Here is a 20,943-nt window from a genome sequence, read left to right as displayed (position 1 = left end):
GTTTTTTCCTATCGTGGTACAACGTTTTACTTATAGTTTCAATTCATACTAAATTTCTTATCTTAGGTCGTGGGTTGAGAAAAGAGATAAAAGAAGTGTGTAGATATATAATGATAAGATCTTGATGAAATGCATCCTATGAGTACATAACAATAATAATATAGATGTAATTAATATATTCTCTATTCAGGACCTTTCCCTTAGGGTTTCTGTTGAATTTTCATTATATTCAGTAGTTTTAACATTAATTCATTTCCCTTTTTTTCAATATATATATATATCTAGTATTTTGTTGTACTTTGCTTTATACTTCCTTTGTTGAACATTAATTTATTGGTTGAATGAAAAGTTTTTGGTAACATTTAACACACCATTAAATAAATTTAATTTACTTCTTCAAAAGCAAATCTCAATAGATGAGACTGTACATTTATATTAAAAGATGGATAACTTAGATGTAAGGGTTAAGTTTAGGGTTGGAAAATAGTTTAAAATTTTATTTGGTTTACTTTAGTTTTTTTTTTTCTTTTTTAACGTATTGATAGAGATAGCTGACTGAAATATATATATATATATAGTACTGTTTATTTTAAAATATTATTGCATTTAATTAATGAGAACTCAAGGGATAAAGTTTGGTTGTATGGGAAAGGGTATACTAAATATATATAAAGTCAATCTCAATTTCTTGAAGAATAAGATTGAAAATTTGTTAAGAATATAGGCATTTGATTCCACAAGAATCTACTTTCATGAATAAGTTCAAATAAAAAACATGAACTAAGATAAAAAACACATGACGCATTATGCCACAAACATGAATATAAGCTTTTAATAGACTCTTCCAAAATATCATCTTAACTGTCAACAGAAACTTAGCTCAACCAGCACACATAAATACTCGAGAATATTTACAATGTGTACTAAAAAAAGTTGTATTGACTACGGAACATCAATTCCAAAAATTTTCAGAACCCTTGCAATAGATTCTCAACACTGCCTTTAGTTAGAGGGTATGATCGTCCTATCGTTGAATTGATGTTGCAATTGTTAAAAACGGTATGATAGATGGTAATAGGTATTTTTTCTTGAACGTTCAGGAAAGGTCGATATATATAATTTGACTATTAGGCTTTTTACATCATGAATGTATGAGAGAGGAATCACATAAACATTTGAAATCAACATCTGGAACCAACATGTAGAAATGTTTAAATCTATTAGTTCATATTAGAGAGTAAGAGGCGTGCAAAACTTTGAACCTAACTCATCCAATAATTACTACTATTGTTCATAAAAGGAATGTGTATGGGATCTTATTTTTATTTAAAACATTGGTGAAAAAAGTAAGATATTTATCCTTACAGAAGATATCAACAAATTTGGTAGAAAAAGAAAGTTAAAATAACGTTATAATTTAAACATGGAATAAATTCATTTTCTACCTTTCTTGGTTAACATAATCCATTTTCTACCATAGATTGAGAGGATGTTATTCGAATCTATATATTGAATGATCTCATGACATACCTTAAAAAAGTGTTTGGGAGTGATTTTTTTTTATTACAATCACTTTTTTTATTATGGTAGTAGATTACCATTAAAAAAGAATTGTAATCGTGTTGTTATATTCAATATTTGCAAAACTCAATTTGACTCGTACGCGTGTTAAAAAAAAAAAGATAATTTTCTTATGACGATGGAAATGTTCTCACATATACTTATATTTTCATTTCCTTAACTAATGTACGTAGGACTTCTAAATTATCCTCTTCCACCTAATAATTCTCAATATCTATCATCTTTGATAGAACTTACGACAAATCACACACAACTGTCTTTTTCCACACTCTCTATATATTTTTTTCACTTACGAATTGCACATAGAGATCATGAAGGTCTTCCTTGAGCATATAATTAAGTGTTCACATGGATTTATTATCGAACTTCACTCAAAAGATCTTATAGTTTCCTAATTTTGAACCAATGTATTGAACTATGTTCGTATTTCCAACAAATATTAGGTACACCGTACACATTCATCCAATTATCAGACAAAATCATATAGATGATCACCATACTTGGACACAATTTCGTCTTTCTTATGTACATGCCTCTTTATACTTTATTATATTGATGTTAGTGGGAATGGAATCTAGAGGTTAATTGGTGTCTAAAATAGGTGTGACAGGAATCAAAGAGGAAATAGGAAAAGAAAGGTAGGGGGAAGAAGCCATTGGCAAAAAAAAGAGAGAACATTTTGATTAAATGGTATCAATATGGTATGGTAAATGAGACCTAATTAAAGAAATTCATGCATATAGATAGACATCCATTTCCATCCCATCAAATTGCTTTGCAGATAGAACCAATTTTTAAGAAAGCTTTGAAATAGTGAACCCTTCAGATTGATTCAACATCAAATCATTTTGAAGATCATAAAATTAAAATATCAAATGTCGATGGTGCACAAATCTCGTTGTCAAGTGGTTGTGGTTGAAGAATGCATTATTACATTTACGCTTATTCACAAGAGAAGTCATATTTATGTGGTGTTGAGTTGAACACGAAGCGTTTAGTCTGAATAAACACTCGTAATATTGATTGCTCCTTAGGATAGAGGAATAAAACTATTTATACATCAAACGTCTGGTATTCTTTGAGATATGTGCAATATTGACAATGTCGGTTGCAGACCTCCACTCGATCATTATCACTTTTTGTGATAAGAAATAGACTAATTTAGACCAACTTTAGCTAAGAGGCTCGCGAATTTAACTTTTGGACCTTCAAATTTTACTCGGACTTAGGACATGCCAATGGGCTTGCACAACATCACCAAGGAAGGTGTTTAAAGAACGTTAAGGAAAAAGGAAAAAGTGGAGTTGTTGGACTGTTAATTGAAGTGGTTAAGAACTGTCCACATATCATAACAAACAAAGGGCATGGAAATGGTCCACAACTACTACAAATATATCTAAGCTCATCAAATCCACTTACTACCCAGAAAAATAAACCTCTTTAATCTCTGTTCTCTTCAGACATTCCACATATAGCTCTTCCATGGAGACTAATTTATGGCAAAATGATAAGCCTTTTGGCTCTCTTCAAAACTCTCAACTAATATTTTGGGCACAAACCCACATTATTGTATCCCTTTCTAAGTAATTGATTGGCCACCTCAACTAATCTTTATGGCTACATTATAAAGGGGAACAACCTTCAAATAGGCTCGTTGTTCTAAAAAAATATTTGTATTCTTTCTTGCAATATTATATCTTGAAGTCCAGAACTAATATGATCTTGGAGGGGAAATCATGAACGAATTTTAGGATTGATACAGTGTGAGTGACCAAGAACAAAAATTAGAATTTGAACACGATCAAACAAGTTTCTAGTCATTGCCATACTTGTTAAAAATCCTAAATGAAAAGACAAGGGTGATGGTGTAACTTTGGAAACAATACGTTTTTCTTTTTTCACTTTCATCAAACTTTATCCTCGTTGCCATTTCTTCATATTCCAACTAACGCTTTGCAATTAGCCCCACTCACTGCCCATTTTGGCATACTTCGCTTTTCTTCCCAACAACTCACTGGTCGTGTAGCAGTTTGATTTCTACCACTTTATACATATATATAAGCTACTCCATTATCACCCTCAGCACTTCATTTCATTTTCCTTTGGAACTCAAAAATGGCCAAGTATCTTTTTTTCCACCTTTCTCTAACTATATTTAACCTTTCTGCAATTGCGTTGGCAAACATGCAAGCTTCGTATGGAGGAGGAGACGAAAACCTGCCACCATTCGGCACACCTCCTATATGCCCGGAGGCAGAAGCCATTGTCTTCTCTTGGGTCCAAACAGTCATCGCCGAGGACCCCCGGATGGCGGCATCTCTGCTTCGACTCCACTTCCATGACTGCTTTGTTAATGAAAGTCGTACTGTTCTACCTTTTCATTGCCTTGAAAGATTTCCATGAATAATGTGAATGAATTTTTTTTGTTTTGATACAGGGATGTGATGCTTCTGTTTTGCTGGATGATAACGAGAATTTTGTAGGTGAAAAGACCGCAGCTCCAAATGTGAACTCACTTAGAGGATTTGAAGTGATTGATGCAATAAAATCTGAGTTGGAATCTGTTTGCCCACAGACAGTTTCCTGTGCTGACATTCTAGCTCTTGCAGCCAGAGACTCTGTTGGACTAGTGAGTTCATTATTGACTAAAAAGTTCTAATATTGTAGTCAAAGTATTTACAAGAGGATGTTGTATTCACACATCAAGTTTATTTTCTCATTAAATTGTAAATTTGATACTTACAAAGTTAGAATTTAATCTCTCTATCTTAACAAAATTAATTCTCATAAATAACCTCTATGATTTGGTGAAGTTCTTATAAATAGTTCCATCCACTTATCTAAATTCGAACTTTCTCTAACTTTTAGAACTAAATTTGAAATTTGACCTTTTCTTCTTTTTTTTCCAAACAATTTGTAGTCAGGAGGACCCTTTTGGAAAGTTGAATTTGGAAGAGGGGATAGCATAAGTGCCAGCAAATCAGCAGCACAAAACAACATTCCTGGCCCAAACTCCACTGTAGCTACCTTAGTTACTAAGTTCCAGAACCTTGGCCTTTCTCTAAGAGATATGGTTGCTCTCTCAGGTAAATTTTTTTTTCTTTTTCCCTTAATCTTTTCATTTTGGTTGATCGTTTCGAGAATTTGTGAAGGGGGACACACACTGGGAAAAGCCAGATGTACTTCATTCAGTTCTAGGCTACAAACGAACGGAGGCAGCCCCAATGAAGGAGCAAACCAAGAGTTTATAGAGTCATTAAAACAGCTCTGCTCGGCACCTGGTAGTAGTTCAACACTGGCACAGCTCGACATTGTAACCCCAGCTACATTTGACAACCAGTACTATATTAATCTTCTCTCTGGAGAAGGGTTACTCCAGTCTGATCATGTTCTTGTGACTGGGGATTACCAAACAAGAGAGATAGTCGAAACCTATGCCGTCGACCCAGTTGCCTTCTTTGAAGATTTCAAACAGTCAATGGTGAAGATGGGAAGCCTAAAACCACCTGCTGGAACACAGACCGTGATCCGAACTAATTGTCGAACTGTAAGCTAGATTATGTTCAGTTTCAATATCTACCTAACCGAAAAATAGAAGGAAGAAAAGATTAGATAAGTTACTACATTGGAGAAGGTACTATTGTCAACTAGTATTTCAAGTGAATGAATCACAGCTACAAAAGAAAGTCTACATATCCTCTTTTTAACTCCAACTTTTATGATGTAACATAACAAAAGAGCCGCCAGTATCTGCTGAGAAACTAAGATGGCAGCACAAAAGACTAATTTATAAGTACATACACGTTTGTGAGCAATACAGGAATTTTAAGCAATATGATACATTTATAGCATTATGTTAAACTAAGCCGATGCATTTAAATGTTCTCTACGGTGCCACGCTATTAACTGCAATAGAATATCATTTCACAGTAAAGAGAATTTGTGGCAGACAAACTCCCTTGAAGCATTGCTCATCTTATCTGTGGTTTCTGTACCTTACAAAGCTGTTACTCTCTGCCTTAGAACTTATATCTTCATTTCACAACTTGAATGGCAGATGCATGCAGATCCCATTGTTCCACTTCAAGTTCCTGAAGACCAAATAGTTCTAATTTCTATCATAGAAAACGAGGCTACGTAATTCACAAAATCGTTCTAGACCCAGTTTATCATTTCTCAAGTCAAGTGGTCTTGTTATAAGGAATATGAAATGAAAATATAGACACGTCTACAACATTAATCAAACAGTGTGCGCTTGACACTTCGGATAATTGAGCCCAAGAAATACGACATCCAACTATCACACTTGCATTTATTTGTTTCTTCTTATATACAGTTGAGCACAAGGATATGGAATCCAAACCTTACTAATTGGAGAACCACATGCCTGTTCACTACATCATTTCGTGTCTTTTGCATAGTATATATCAACTCAAGGTTAGAATTTTCACACATCATTAATGATTTTTACATACGTGTATATGTGAGGGCATGCATGTATATCACGATGTTCATCCTAATCCCAGCCCTAACAAACTCAACTCTTACAAACCGAACACACACAACGTGTAATTAGAAAACCAACCTGCTGATTATTTATTCTTCCATGCCCACTCTTGAGTCGTGGGAAATCCCTGAGGTACATAATCAATTACATGAATTTGACTCAGAAATAAACTGGTTGCATTAAAATAAAAGAAACAACGTACCTGATGGAAGCGAGTAGGATCATTTATTGAGTTATTCGCTGGCTGCATTTGTGTATATGCACCTTCCTGCATCACAAGAATAAAATAAGCTACAATATACGCAGGCTGAATAACAAGTCACAGTGGTAGTAGTGTAACAAAGGCGGTAGGTACCACAAGCAAAACCAAAGAAAAAAAGATGAAGAAATCGTAAGAGAATACAACAAAGATATTGCATTATCTAAAAAGTCACTGTCGTATAATAAAGTGAAACAATAAAATGAAGAAAAAATTTCCAGAACTCTCAAATCCAACAATGAAAAGTGGAACTGCCAATAAAGTAGACTGGCCTGTGAATGGAATGAAGGTTGCTGCAGCGGCTGAGGATGGGGCATCTGTGACTGTGTCTGGAACTGAGTTTGAAGCTGGGCTTGGGGAGTTTGAGAAAGTTGCTGGGTTGATAGCAGTTGGGGATGTGGCTGGTTATGGGGCTGCAGTATTGGTGGCTTTTGTTGTTGTTGCTCAATCACTGAAAGCTCTTCAGGTCTCTCCCACTGCAGGTTTACACATGAGAACACTAACCACAAAAATCACTTCAAAGGTTCATAAAGTTGGAACCTTCAATGAAACTCACCTTGCTCTCACCGGTAACACTGTTATAGTAGTATTTATAGCCATCAGGAGATGTGTGCTCTGTCCAATTGCATTTTACAGGAGCAACAACTTGGGTGTTTATAGCTGCAGGAGGAACAGTAGATGTATGTGCATCTGAAGTGGCGGAAGCGGCACTGGCAGCTGTATGTGTCACAACCCCTGCCCAATGAGGCTGCAATAGCATTTAAAACAAACAGACATTATATGTTTAACCTGAAATTGGGGGTTTAAAATGCCTTAAAATCCAAACTTATTCTACTAGTAACTAGTATAGAGATATCCTCTTGCTATTACTCAATACCTGCTGCTTAATAGTCTGGGAACTCGGTTGCAAAGTTGAACTTTGATTTGGTGGTTGTATCAGCTGCAACTGCTGTTGTAGCTGTGAGAATGCCTGCTGGGAAGACTGGAACCTAGCCTGTAGAGTTTGTTTTTGTTGTGACAGCATGTGTGCTAACTGAGAAGGTGAATTCTGAGGTGGTTGAATTGGCGTAGGTAGTTGCTGTTGACTCGGGGCAGCAGCATGGGATTGTAAATTCATACTCAAAGGAGTATGTGTAGCTGCAGCAGATGAGGCACCCATAGACTGAGATACCGCCAACTGCCCACCTAAGCCAGGTGACTCCTGGGAGGGTGCAGGCTGACTAAAGGGCAGTTGACCAGAAGAATTGAAGTTTTGTGGTTGATTATGCTGTTGCGCTAATGCTGGAGATGTCTGTGTCTGAGAATAGGTAAGGGCATGAGAGTGCAATTGATTCGAAGGTGGCAATTGTTTAGGCGACTGAGAAGTTTTTAACACTGGCGACACTTGCAGACCAGGCGGTGGATGTTGGCTTGCAGACTGATTAAAATTCTAACAAATGCAGATGACATTAGAAATATTTTGGAAAGCCTAGAGTTCGATGTATCAGGTAACCTAAAAAAAGATCATATATCAGCATCCAGTTACCTGTTGAGAAGCTGAAGATGCTGGATTGACTAACCCTTGATTGGGACCTCTAAACCCACCAGCAAGACCACCCTAAAAGTTAGCAGGTACATTCGTTAGACAGTGTACATCCATACCCATAGAGTACTGCTAAAAGTAAAATCATGAGTGAAATGAAAAATAGTCCACGGAAAGAAAAGCCAGATCAGGAAATGAAATTTTAAAACTGAACTCATACACGATGATGATTGATTTTATCATTCACAAACTGAAAAGTCCAAAATATGATCATAACATCAAATGATTTGATAACCAAAGAGGTTATCATTATTTTCAGTACCATCAGAAAATATTAAGAAAAAGAAAGCCCAATTAGGCGCAAATACCTGAACCCTAGCAAAACTACACTATATAACTGACTATTGAACTACCAGATGCAGCAGTGTCCTCTAGTAGAGCCTTGCAAACATATTTTCAGGTTTTTAGCAGGCTGTGAATGTGTAAGAATTTTTTCATGTACACTGAAGCTGATTATGTCTAATCGGAGGCCTCCTTGTAATTACCTATATATCTAAACAGGACTAAGGCAAGACCCAACACGTGGAATGGGATTATACAGTTAAGGCCCACAGAGTCCTTGTGTCACTGCATCGGGATTGGAATTTCACTCACAGTAATGTTGCTTTTGTTAGTTAAATGGGGCCGGAGATTTTTACACCAGCGTGATTCTTTATGAAGAAAGACAATTACTAGCACCCATGGCACTAATGATTTTGCTTGGCACACAAAGAGGAATCATTGAATCTTTCAACAGTATTCTCAACATTTCTCATCCATCATTGACTCAACTTGATTAAAATATTCTGTGTTATCTTTTCAAGAAATTTGATGCAATTCAGGATATCTACAGTCTGCAATTGGTTGGTGTTTATCAACCCTCCCTAAGTTTTTCTTTCTTGTTTTAAGTCTCTTGGTTGGTGTTTATTTACGCTATGTTTTGTACATTGTAGTAAGCTTTTGTACCTCAAAGCACTAGTTTCTTTTTATTCTCTTAATAAAAAGATTTGTATCTTCTTTTTTTCTTTTCTTTTTTAGAAAAAATCCTCATGCCATTGCTCTTTTATGATCGATAAGTAGGTTCCCATATTTAATGTCTCCCTTTTGAATGGGGTTCAGATGAAGAGTTTAAGGCTTCTTATAACAGCCTCTAATTTTCTACTACTTTGAGCTCGCTATCCTTTGTTCTCTCATCACATGAAATCTTCAATTGGGGTGGATCGAATACCTATATAACCACCCAGTTCCTCGTTCCCTCATCTTTATCACCGGTAGAAGAAAAGTTCGCACTAGGTAGCCTTTGTCTAGCCTTCCTCTAATAGTCCTTCCTTTTCTCAGTTTTAATTGTGCCCTTTTTGTTTCAACCCTCCTCGTCAGAAGCCCTGCATTTTTCTCTCTTTGAATGGTCAAAGTTCCGAAGAAAGTGAATCTTTTGCCCACCAAGTTTTGCATGGGAGAATGAATACTCAAGATTGTATCCAAAAGCTTTCCTCCATGGTGTTGCACCCTTAATGTCAAAGGTGTGCTCATTTTAAGAGAGTGGAAAAGAATCTTGGCCAATTACTCCAGGATTGTGCATTTGTTACATCTTTGTAGAACAGGCTCTTTAGAATCTTTATGCTTCTGCTTGCTTGTAATAGAGGTCGTTGTTCCATGTTTGAGGAGCTACTGAATCCTCCTTTTCAGGACAAAGAAATGGTTCTTTGGCAATCTTATTTTTTCCTCGTTGTGAGACATTTAGCTTGAGAGGAATAGTAGAATTTATTGTGTAGACAAGCAGTCTAGAGTCGACCTTTGGTTGTGGTTAGGTTTAACTCACCTTCGTGGGTGTTTGTTTATGGTTTTTTCTGTAACTATCAGTTCAGTATAATTCTTTGGATTTGAGCCCCTTCTGTAATTGGGCGTTAGAACTTCTGTTTTTTGAATTGGCTTAGTATTTCAATGATTAGATCTATCACAATGGAAATTTAAATTCTTATGATATAATATACAAGAATTTATAAACCCTGAATCCTAATACATCGAGATAAAATGACACGTTAACTATTATAAGTGAGAAAGTTGAAAATTTTGAGGTTGTGAGGTTGATGATTTCTTGACTATGTATTAAAATATTAATATCATATGAGTTCTCCAGTTACAAATATGCTTCGGTTAAAGAGGGTGAAATGACCAAAAATACTGCTTTTACTACGTAGGCCTACATAAATAGCAATCAAAATTATATGTCAAACTCAAAAGGTAATAATAAATTACCAAATTCAAAGGTAGTCCCATTTCACTGGACCTAGGTGGCAACTGACCCCCAAAGGGATGAATACCAGCATCAATGGGTGGCCTGAAACCTCGTACATCAATTGGAATTCGATCACCCATAAATTCACCAAAATTAGGTGTTGGTCTGCTAAAAGCACAAAAAATGAACAGCGTGATTAGAAAATGTCAAGTCAATGCAAAAACAAGGAGTAATATAGCATGCTATGAACCATGGCTCAAGAAGGACGTTATAGACCATGTACTTGTGGCTTTTCTGTGGGAAGTTTTTTTGGGAAGAAACCTGCCATTTAGGAAGATGTTTGGTAGGTTGCCAGATTTGTGGCCCCTAACTGGAGCTCCCTTTTAAAACCATTTTCCAACTATGATTACTTCTGGTGAATGCCAGTTGGAGAATGTTTTTATTCCCTACTAGAGGATTGCCCACCTTTTGTTTTTCTCATTTGCAATGAAATTTGGTGATTGGATTTACTTTTTCTTTTTTTTTTATTTTTATAAGAAATATCAAGCAACTTCATGCAAACCCCTCGCGAACTAAAGACAATGGGTATCTTCCACAGTGAATTTTACCTTGGCCCAGGTGGTTGAAAGCGAGAGCCAAAGCCTGGACCTCCAAATGCAGGAGTGCCCCTGAAAAAGCAAGATCCTCAAGTTATAAGGGCTTTTAGTGATTGACTTTTTTATTGAGAGAGAGAGAAAAGAGACAGAGAGAAAGAGGAAGAAGAAGAGGGAGAGAGGGAGAATACATGAAGTGAAGTTAAGGGTGTCAAATAAGATGTTAAAAGAAGAAAATAAAGGAGAAAATCCTTCAAAGAATCTATTTCAATTTCAAAATTTGATCATAAAGCTACATGATATCAAACCTTGAATCTCCAGGTCTGGGCTTCTTTGGGTCAGCAAAGCGGACACTTAATGGTTGATCACAACCCTAATTGTAGTTAAGGAGATTCATTAAGTAATAGGCTTTGGTAGTAAATAGTGTGCAGAACAAAAAGAAATACCATGAACTCAAGAACATAGACTTACTCTCATTGTAAAAATTCCATTAAGAGCATTTATAGCCGCCAGTGCCATGTCCCTATGTGAATACTTCACAAATCCACACCCTAAATTGCATGATTAGAAATATACTGAAAACCAAATAATGGTAGCAATAGGAATAATGACGTGATGATAAATTTTGAATCTAATAGTTGAACAGCCTAGCATAGCAGTGAATAGCTGAAGATGGGCAAAGTAGAATAGTATAATATCATATTGCCACCACTGGACGCAAATTTATTCAGTTCAATTAACTACATTCTATTTTCTCAACTTTTGACTCCAAAGATCCATCTTGCACTGACATTGGAAGACACTCTACAAGTTTCCGTTTAAAATAATAAAAATAAATATAATAGTAAAAAAATAAACAAATGGTATCATAAAAGATATTGAGACTTGTTTTCTTATTTCATCTCACATTAGTAGATCTAAGCTAATTTTTAATCCTCCCTTATCTTCTCTCTTAGAATTTTGTCAGACAAAACCTTTAATCAAATTCCTAGATTCTGTTAGTTATTGACGATCTGATGGAGTAGCCAAAGTTGGTCTCCCATGGCCATCGCTTCTTCTCCACTAGAGTTATTGCGGAAGTGGAGACTAATCAATTCCTAGATTTCCATATTGATAAACGTTGAATCAAAGTTGAGAGTCATCCATTCATTTTAAGCACGAAGCGTCTATGACTCCTTCCAATATAAAATAATGAAGAATTCTAGCCAACAGAGCATCAACATCTAAATAATTTACATTTAACAACATACACTCTCCACATTACAAAAAACAGGGACCAAAAATTCATATTAATATCTAATTGTCAAAGTAACACTTAAAACAAGATCAAATAAATTTGAAAAGCATACCACGACTCTGTTTCATTTCATCCCGCATTAGATAAACATCTTCAACTACTCCATAGGGAGAAAAGATCTGTAATTAAAAATATTGATTAATGTCTTGAACTACTGGAAGTAACCCACAAGATCTTACTCCATGCAGAAGCACTAAGATGACCAAGGCATACACACCACCACAACCAAAAACCAAGTGACAATATGCGAAGAAAATAAACTTCCACTCAGATAGCAAACTTCATAATTTATTTGATGGCTCAAAAAAAGAGAAACATGTGACAGTAATATCGGGGAAAAAGGGTATAGCCAGACAGTTATGACATACTTCCTTGACTTCTTTTTCTGAAGCTTGTTTATTTAGTGAACCAACAAACAATTTGTACTCAACTGCACCTGCAGAAATTAAGTATGGCAAAAAATGAATTAAATGATCAAAGGAAATTTTTATAGCAGACCGATTCAACTTTCTCCTGACTTGGAATGTCGGTGTGCCTAATTCCAGAACCATTAAATCATTCTTTAAGCTTTTCATTCACACTCATAAAAATAAAAGCTAAGGGGGCGTTTGGCCCTAGGACTATGGGGGAGGGGAGTGGGTTACGTTTGGGGGAAGGATTATGGAAAACCTAGGGTAGATCCTAGGTTTTCCATAATCCTTCCTTTCTCTCTTTTTCACTATTCCACTTTTTCCCCAATCCTTCTCACTCCTCCAATCCTCCCCCAAACACATACTATCATAACACTACCTATCATAGTCCTTCTCTCAAATGCATACTATCATAACACAGCCTATCATAGTCCTTTCCCCAAACGCATACTAAGTATTAGAGATAAGTTCCACCAAATAAACTATCTCGCATTATACTTCAATCACGTTATGTTCAGATTGAAATTCACATCTTAGTCTAACTTCTGTTTGTCATTCTCAAAATTGAATTTCTTAGATGTAACAACAAAATGTTAAAAAATAACAAAGCTTAGTACTGTCTCTAACCCCTTCCCACATCCTATCGCACAAAAAAATGAGGGGAAAAGAAGAAAAAAGAAGATGGTGAGGATTGATGAAGGTTAATAAATAAGAGACAAGCCAGAAGAGTCAATTACCAAGGCGCTCTCGCTCACCATCAGCATATCTAACTTGAATCGGGCCCACTCCCTGTAAACATATTTAAGACATATAGTAGCATTGCACACAAGGTATATATCAATAATATTTGGGGGAAAAGAAACTCACCCCAGGAAGGGTATGTTGATTGTGCAGGTTCCTAATTGCTCTATCAGCTTCTTCTGAGGTAGTATATTTTACAAAACAACATCCTGCATGAGTAAAGGCTATTCTGATTGGGCTACGTTGAATCACAACTTTTAAATAATGGAATAACATTTATGTGTGAACAGATAGGTAAACAGACATCTACATATAACGATAACGAGGCAAATGAAGAGGTAATAACACAGTCGCATGTAAAATTAGGTGCTACACCCACATTTATCATTTCATTATAGTCTACAGAAAGGCCGACTTTGCAGTTCCATTATAAAAAATATGCCTACTACAAAATCATGAAAATGTAATAGAAAGGGATACAAACACACACACACAAATGGAGAAGGAAAATTAATATCTATAGATGTTGATGGTCATGTTGGTTACAAACTGCGATCTACAAACACACAGGGAGAAGTAGGTAAAGAACACCAAGAACCCCACAGCTTTCATAAAGATAAAAAGCCAGTTAAAACCATCCAGAGAATATAAGTACACAACTTTAATTCCATTCATTCAATCCAAATAGAACAACTGTAGAGATAAACTATAGCAGACATCCACGTAAGGTTCTATATGTAAATGTCAAGGAATTGAAATCCACTGATTAACCATCTTATGTGAAACAGAAACTAAAAGACTGGGAAGAGTTCAAATGTTGGAAAAGCCAGCTATCAAGAAGTTCTCAGCATCAAGCATTCAGAATAAGCTAGTAAAAACACTGACATGCACATTATGACAGCCTAAATAATCATATGATTGATTGTTGTCTTCATCCATCAGCACCCCCACCACAACCACCATTCGATACCAATGATTATAATGGTAGAAAGAAGCCACAAGCTCTATATTTAAATGTCATTGATAAATTCTTTTACCATTCCATTTCATAAATATCCGTCTTCCGTTAGCTAGAGAATGTCTCATTTACAAACTTGAAGAAAATATCATATTCCAGTCCTAAAAACTTTAATTTAGCAAGCTAAGCTAGTAATAATAAAGACATCAAACAGCCTACTATCCTATAATTTTCTTTTATAGAAACAACTTTCACCGAGATAAAATTGAGAAAATATAGGGGCATACAAAAAAAAAACCCACCAAAAGAAAAGCCCTAAAAGAAAGGACTCCAACTATACAAAATAGAGCCTATAGAGGAGTTACAAAAAGACTTCGAAACCACAACCCAAAGAGAAACATGATATCTAACAAGAGACCAACCCACAAAAGATCACCTCTCTAACCCCCAAACAACCTATTATTATGCTCCCCCACAAAACCCAGAAAACAACACACACCGTTCATCCATAAAAACACGAAAATGCAGATGGAGGGGAAACTCCCCCTTCAAATCATTAGAACCCCTATGTCGAGCAAGTGAGAACCCAAACGTCTGAAAGAAAAAATCCCACATAGCTCTTGCAAACTCACAATGGCAGGCGATATGATCCAAGTGTCACCCCACCTTCCAACAAAGAATACAACAAAGTGGTCCAACAAGCAAGGAAAGCTTCATCTATTAAACAACACATTCACTCAATCAATAAAACGAGAACTTGCTGCAATTTAACCACAGAAAAGTACATATTGATTACTGACTACATGCAGCCATGAAATACGTTAAGTAAAGCCATCAGAAACCACCTCAACTACATTATTCTACCGTATCAAAATTTTTACATAATAAAATTCCAAAAGGTTTGATAACGACCTTATACTGCCTCCTACAATCTAAAGCAGAGAACTTGAATAGGAAGACACACTATCATCCAAGTTAGAGTGAAGCTCCAAACGTGTAAATTCAGGGACTTCAGCAAGTATCCATCCAACAGAAGTATTGAAATCTATACTTGACACGGGATATATAACAAAAGAAATGTCACTTAGCACGCCAGTCACCAGTGCCTTTAGGTAGATTGAAGGACATATCCTCAGAAACTCAACATGATTGCATTGACAGCAGCATCGTGTTACTCAAACTAATTCTACAGTGAGGCTATACTAATTATCCAAGCCCCAAAAGAAAGTTCCGTAACTCCTATGGTCTACGCCTATGAACTTAATATTTCATACGTTCTACAAATTGTTTGTTTCCAGAAAGAAAAAGGTTTGAGGATTTATCCTGCAGCTGCCACAATGCAACATTGATATAAGGTAGTGTTCATGATAATAATAATATTTGTATGGACTGGAGAAAAGCATCATCAAACATCACAACCAACACACAGGATCTCCTTCTGCAAGAAGGAGAGAAGATCAAGACTTCAAACAACAGAAGATAAACATCAGTGCTGAACACTATAATGTTTTCATAAATTCATAATTCATGAAAAAATAGCAAGCCAGATAAAATTAATCACGAACACGGGGTACAAGCAAAAGATACAAGTTAACAGTGGAGCTAAGTGTTCCTTTTACAGGCTACAGCAAAGATACAAAAGGGAATTTTAAAACATCACTAGATAAATGTGGGGAAAAAGAGGATGGTCAAGTGGTCAAAAAGGCAGAGTTTCATGTCGCAGCAGAACTCCTGAAGAGTCTGGCTTGAGACAACATAATTTGTTACAAAACCACATCTATCATCAGACATGATGGGTCTTCTTTCATTTGAAGGATAAAAATGAAAAACATGATCAACAAGGCCACAAACCAATCTATGTGCTCCATACCACAATAAACTTAACCTACTCAGAGAAACATACAAGCAGCCCGAAAATCTCGACACTCATCCATTCATTCTATGGATATCACAAAAGTAAACTATCAGTTACCAACTATCCATCCATATATACACTGTACGAAATCCATCGCAAGCCACTAGGAGATTCAACTTCATACCCATCACCATTTTACATTCCACACCAATAACAATCCAACGTTTGAAACCATTTAGAAAAAAACAACATTCACCACAACTAAAAAGGGGTTAAAAAAGAAAAGAAAAGAAGAAGCACACACTCACACACATTCATATCTTCCAAACTTACATTATATATGAACATAATTTTTTTATAAAAAAACGTGTATTTTCTAAATTAATAATTCTGTACATTTGTCACTATAAATCCTGACATAAGAAAACCCAAACTGCTGGCAGCAGAAACTCCCATTACAAAAGGAAAACAAAAAAGGGTTATATCCTTCATTGCTGCAGCTAGTCAGCCAAGGCACGGTCTTTTGTGCTCCACTGCCATACAAAACTTGATATTATAGCAGGTTTACATGCCTTGTCTTCTTCTTGTTTGGCATGGTGGTCAAAAAGTTAGGATCGCAACGAAAACCAACAAGCACCAAACTTGTTGCAAAAACAAACTGAGACGAGCTCACGATTTCCTCGAGCCTCTCAAAACCTGAAATCACATGCGTATGAACCAAAAGTGATTCATACAAAATAGAAAGTTATGCTTACCTTGTTGTTGGCCTGTTCTCTTATCCTTTATCAAAGCTACTTCAATCACATTTCCATGTTCTTCAAACAATGGACGAATCTGGTATCAAATAAGCAAAGTTTTATCTAAGAAATCCATCTACTTTTTTAATTTAAATAACAACTTTCATTGAAAAAAAATGAAAGAATATGTGGGGCCATGCAAAAAATAAAAAAATCAAAGAAATCCATCTACATGCCAAAGCAACTAATTGAAGCCCCCAAAATTACACTGGCTCCAGGAGTTAGTGATCTAAGGGTGACAACATAAATAATTGGTCGCACGGAATAAAAACTTGGGATTGAAGTGAGCTAAACATCTTTTTCCAAGTTCCCTCACTCCCTATAATCCAACCTATTTCTCGCAAACCATATATCCATGGTCACAAAACATTGCTAGCCACAAAGGACTTATATCCAAAATAGAGGGTGTGAGACACCTTTCAATGAACCCTTTGAACAACAAATGAAAGGGAGGAAAGCTCAATAAATTAGTCAGATAAGACCATTCTGTAGTTGAAATTATGAGATACAAACTCTATTAAAAAGTATACGAACAATCAAATGGAAAAATTATTTGATAGAAAAAAATAAGATAAGCACTTGGATGTAGCTTTCCTTAACTTTCTTTAATTGCCAATTTGCCAGCAGCCATGCTTGTGTCCCAACAGTTGTAAGTAACATTAAGTTTCACATCGATAATGTCATAATACCTTCTTATGGAACCAACCTAACACCTTGAGGAAGTCCAATTTCATAGCATTCTAATATCCAGAAGAGAAGGGATGCAGGGAAGGGACCAGGACCATAAATTAATCATCAAGATCTACAGCAATAGAGCCCCAAAACCAATACTTTGCCCTCCTTATCTCTTCCAATGTGAAATGGTCCTCTACAACTCCCTATCCTATATATAAATGGACTACCGCTCAAGACCATCAGCATTGAAGTGTTAATAGGGAACCTCATAAAGCAGGAGGATCTCTCTCTCTCTCTTGATACATGTGTATATCCTTGGAAAACAAGGACAGTGTCCTCATTCCTCCATAACAAGAGAAACAATTATGTTTCTCTCTTTCCTAACAAAGGCGATCCTATGAGAAATATAGAAATTGTAAGATTTACCCTATTGGGCCCACTTGACTTAAGTCTTCAACATATTCCACCCATGAACAAACCATGCATAATTTCAAACTTATTAAAAGTACATTCCGAGAAACACCAATTTGTATGATCCTAATCTCTCACCACCTCAAAACAAGAGAACCAATAGGAATGTCATGCAACAATAATGCTTCGATGCCTGCCATTCCTTAAACCTCCCAACTCACCAAGAGCCCATTCTATAATACAAGTAAAAGAATGTGAAAGCATTTCATCTCTATAAGAAATCCCACAAACCTAGAGTTTCTCATAACATAAAAGAATTTAGACATGCCTAGCTTCAATTTTGTTAATACAGTGTGAACAAGTGGAGGACCGACTTTGAGGATTTTCAACAACTTAATGAATACTTAAGACTTACAATTTCTTCCGTGGCTGTCCTTGGAACCGATCCAACAAATAGCTTGGCAAAATTGCTTCCATCGGAATGATCTGAAGATAGAAGATGACGAAATTAGCAAGCTGCAAGCTAAGTGCTGCCTGAAATACATGAGAACTACACAAAAAATATATCTCACACATTGATCACACTGAAAGGAGAGTAAGTGTTTCTTCTCAATATACGTTAACATTGTCTTTTTTGGGTTAGAAAACAATTTCATTGATGAATGAAATAGCCAAAGATACAGAAGGAGTGCATTAAAGGGTTGTTTCCCATTTTACCCTAAAGAAAGAAAGATTATCGCTTTCTATACCCAGTATATCTTTACACCAAAATGTTCATCACTCAATAACTAAAATGACAGCACACTGAAAGGTCAATGCCTCTCATAAAAAGTGGAATTACGATCACTAGAAAATGAGAAAACATTAATAGACTTTAGAAGACTATCCACCCCAAATTGATGCCTAACGGTTACCATAAGCTTTTTTTTGTTTTTTCCCCTTCTGACGGGAGCTAATTATGATCAAAGTAATCGATATAACTTCACATTAACAATAAAGTTCATTTTTTTAAGAACATAATTCAGACATTGTATAGAGTTTTAATAATCTCTCAAAAAAAGCCCGAAAGGGTGAAGTAAGCACAAAAATCATTTAGAATCAACGAAGCGAAAAGTTGCGTGAAAAATAACTGCAAAAAAATTACCTAATGTTCTTATCAATAAACGAAATAAAAGAAACAGAAATTGAATTAATCCACAAAATCTAACCTAACCTGGAGAACTTCCACGGCCGGCAAAAGGGTAACCCCGTTTCTGTCCAACAACAGGTGGCGGTTGGAAACCGGACCCAAAACCACCATCCCCAGGACCAGGAATTGGACGGAATCCCCCGGCAGTTCCCATCGGGCGAAACCCAGCAGCAGGGGGAGTAGAGTATCGAGGAGGGCTGTCGAAAGGGCGACGGTTAGCTCCAGCAACGCCACCACGGAAGTTGCTGGGACTCCGTCGAGTGTCGTGGTGGTTCACGGGGGAGTCCGAGAAGCGAGAAGGAGCTGCAGAGTGACGAAAGGGGTGGGAATCTTGGTCGGGGCCATAGCGGTCTCCTCTGTGCCTATCCAGCTTTGCGGAAGTGAGAAGGCGAATACCCAAAATTTGTAAAGTCCTGCTGGAGAACGGTGAAAGAGAAATTCCAAAATCTTAGCACTCGGTCGGTATCTTTGAGCGAGGCGAAGAAGAGAAAATGGAGTCAGAGTCGGGAGCAAAAAGAGGAATCCCGCCCTGTCACATAGAGGAGAGAAGTACATTTAATAATAAACAACGATCATTTATATGGGCCCGAAGGTAAATAATAGGCCCATCAAACCCATTGGGCTGTTTTAGCAGCCTATTCCGATCTCGGCTGTATTTTGAGTCCGTCGTTGATAATATATTTGAAAAAAAGGGCTAAATTGCAAACAAACCCACAGAGGAAAGTTTTAGACAAAATATGAAAGATAATATTTTACAAACCATTATAACCTTTCATTAATTATTAATTATATAATATGAATATTAATGACATATTATATTTATAAGATTATTTGAAAAATTATCTTTTTAAATGGTTTTAATTTAATATGAATTTCAAATCTTTCTTAAATTAATTAATATGGTATAAATTTGAAGTATCTTTTAAATTAATTATAAATTAAAATATTTTATAATTTTTATAATTTTTTTCTAAATTGTAGTAAACTATTTATATATTCTTTCCAAAATTATATTTTTACCTAATTCTTTTCTTAGTCCGATAGTCACAATATACCTATTCTTTTTCATCACCGACAACTATTTTTACCTATTATTCTCCATCTTTTGAAGCTTTTAGATATTCAATCATAAAATTCGAATTTTTTATTATATTGTTTTCTCAATTTGTATCCAAATTTCTCATAACTGTAAGCTGCAAAATCTTAACAAGTCGTCGGCATGTACAATTCTTCATCACACAATTCTCCATCACCTGAAGCTACGATAAAATCCACAGTAAGTCATTTGTTCTTTTACCTATTTAAAATTAAATAGTTAAACAACAAAACTACCTGATTAGTTCATTCTTATTATATCATTTGCGTATATATCGTATATATTAACAATATACCCCTCGTTTTAATATTATTCTGATATGATTTTAGAAATATATATCACATATTATTTATTATTATACTAGTTTTATAATATTGTCGCATTTGTATACGTTATTTATTATATATATATCACATCTTATTTACATTTATATTAGTTTTATATTACTCGTGAGATATAATATTTTTAGTTGATGTTTTATATGATATATATCATATAAAACACTAACTAATGTTTTTCTCAACATCACATATACTATAAAATAATTAATGTTTTAATGACATATATTATATATACTTATCATAATTATTTCTCATTCATGTTCATATAGTCATAAACAACTTTAATACATAATAAATAGTATTTCAAACATAATGTATTATTTACCACATAAGATATAAATATTAAAATAAAAAACATAAACAAATTGATATAAGAACCTTTCACTAATAAAATATACACTGAATTTATATATGTTATTTGGTATATATACCTCAT

The 20,943-nt window shown here is 35.4% G+C and overlaps 2 protein-coding genes across 6 annotated transcripts; one reads left to right on the top strand and one right to left on the bottom strand.

Moving 5' to 3' along the window:
* The first annotated feature begins 3,408 nt into the window (after positions 1 to 3,408).
* Positions 3,409 to 5,274, top strand: LOC101205763 (peroxidase 40). Of its 2 annotated transcripts, XM_011658991.2 has the most exons (4): positions 3,430 to 3,936; positions 4,019 to 4,210; positions 4,502 to 4,667; positions 4,734 to 5,274. In XM_011658991.2, the coding sequence occupies exons 1-4, from the start codon at positions 3,697 to 3,699 to the stop codon at positions 5,135 to 5,137; spliced, it is 1,002 nt and encodes a 333-aa protein (XP_011657293.2). In that variant the 5' UTR covers positions 3,430 to 3,696; the 3' UTR covers positions 5,138 to 5,274. The 2 variants fall into 2 exon arrangements, with proteins under 2 accessions (XP_031742928.1, XP_011657293.2); XM_031887068.1 differs by having other exon boundaries at positions 3,409 to 3,936; positions 4,502 to 5,274.
* LOC101205530 (flowering time control protein FCA) lies at positions 5,252 to 19,612 on the bottom strand. 4 transcript variants are annotated; one of them, XM_031887065.1, is made up of 18 exons: positions 19,095 to 19,612; positions 18,297 to 18,367; positions 16,754 to 16,832; positions 13,312 to 13,394; positions 13,182 to 13,233; positions 12,403 to 12,470; positions 12,087 to 12,153; positions 11,209 to 11,288; positions 11,046 to 11,110; positions 10,753 to 10,812; positions 10,165 to 10,312; positions 7,873 to 7,944; positions 7,225 to 7,776; positions 6,904 to 7,095; positions 6,620 to 6,823; positions 6,291 to 6,356; positions 6,167 to 6,215; positions 5,252 to 5,672 (listed from the first exon to the last, which is right to left on the bottom strand). In XM_031887065.1, the coding sequence occupies exons 1-17, from the start codon at positions 19,222 to 19,224 to the stop codon at positions 6,174 to 6,176; spliced, it is 2,031 nt and encodes a 676-aa protein (XP_031742925.1). In that variant the 5' UTR covers positions 19,225 to 19,612; the 3' UTR covers positions 5,252 to 5,672; positions 6,167 to 6,173. The 4 variants fall into 4 exon arrangements, with proteins under 4 accessions (XP_031742925.1, XP_031742926.1, XP_004148821.1 ...); XM_031887066.1 differs by having other exon boundaries at positions 7,225 to 7,764; XM_004148773.3 differs by having other exon boundaries at positions 10,165 to 10,309.
* Positions 19,613 to 20,943: the final 1,331 nt, after the last annotated feature.

Source organism: Cucumis sativus, chromosome 6, assembly GCF_000004075.3.
Source record: "Cucumis sativus cultivar 9930 chromosome 6, Cucumber_9930_V3, whole genome shotgun sequence".
In the NCBI taxonomy this organism is placed as follows: domain Eukaryota; kingdom Viridiplantae; phylum Streptophyta; class Magnoliopsida; order Cucurbitales; family Cucurbitaceae; genus Cucumis; species Cucumis sativus.
The sequence above is the reverse complement of the archived record's forward strand: the minus strand, read 5'-3'. Positions and strand labels throughout refer to the sequence as shown.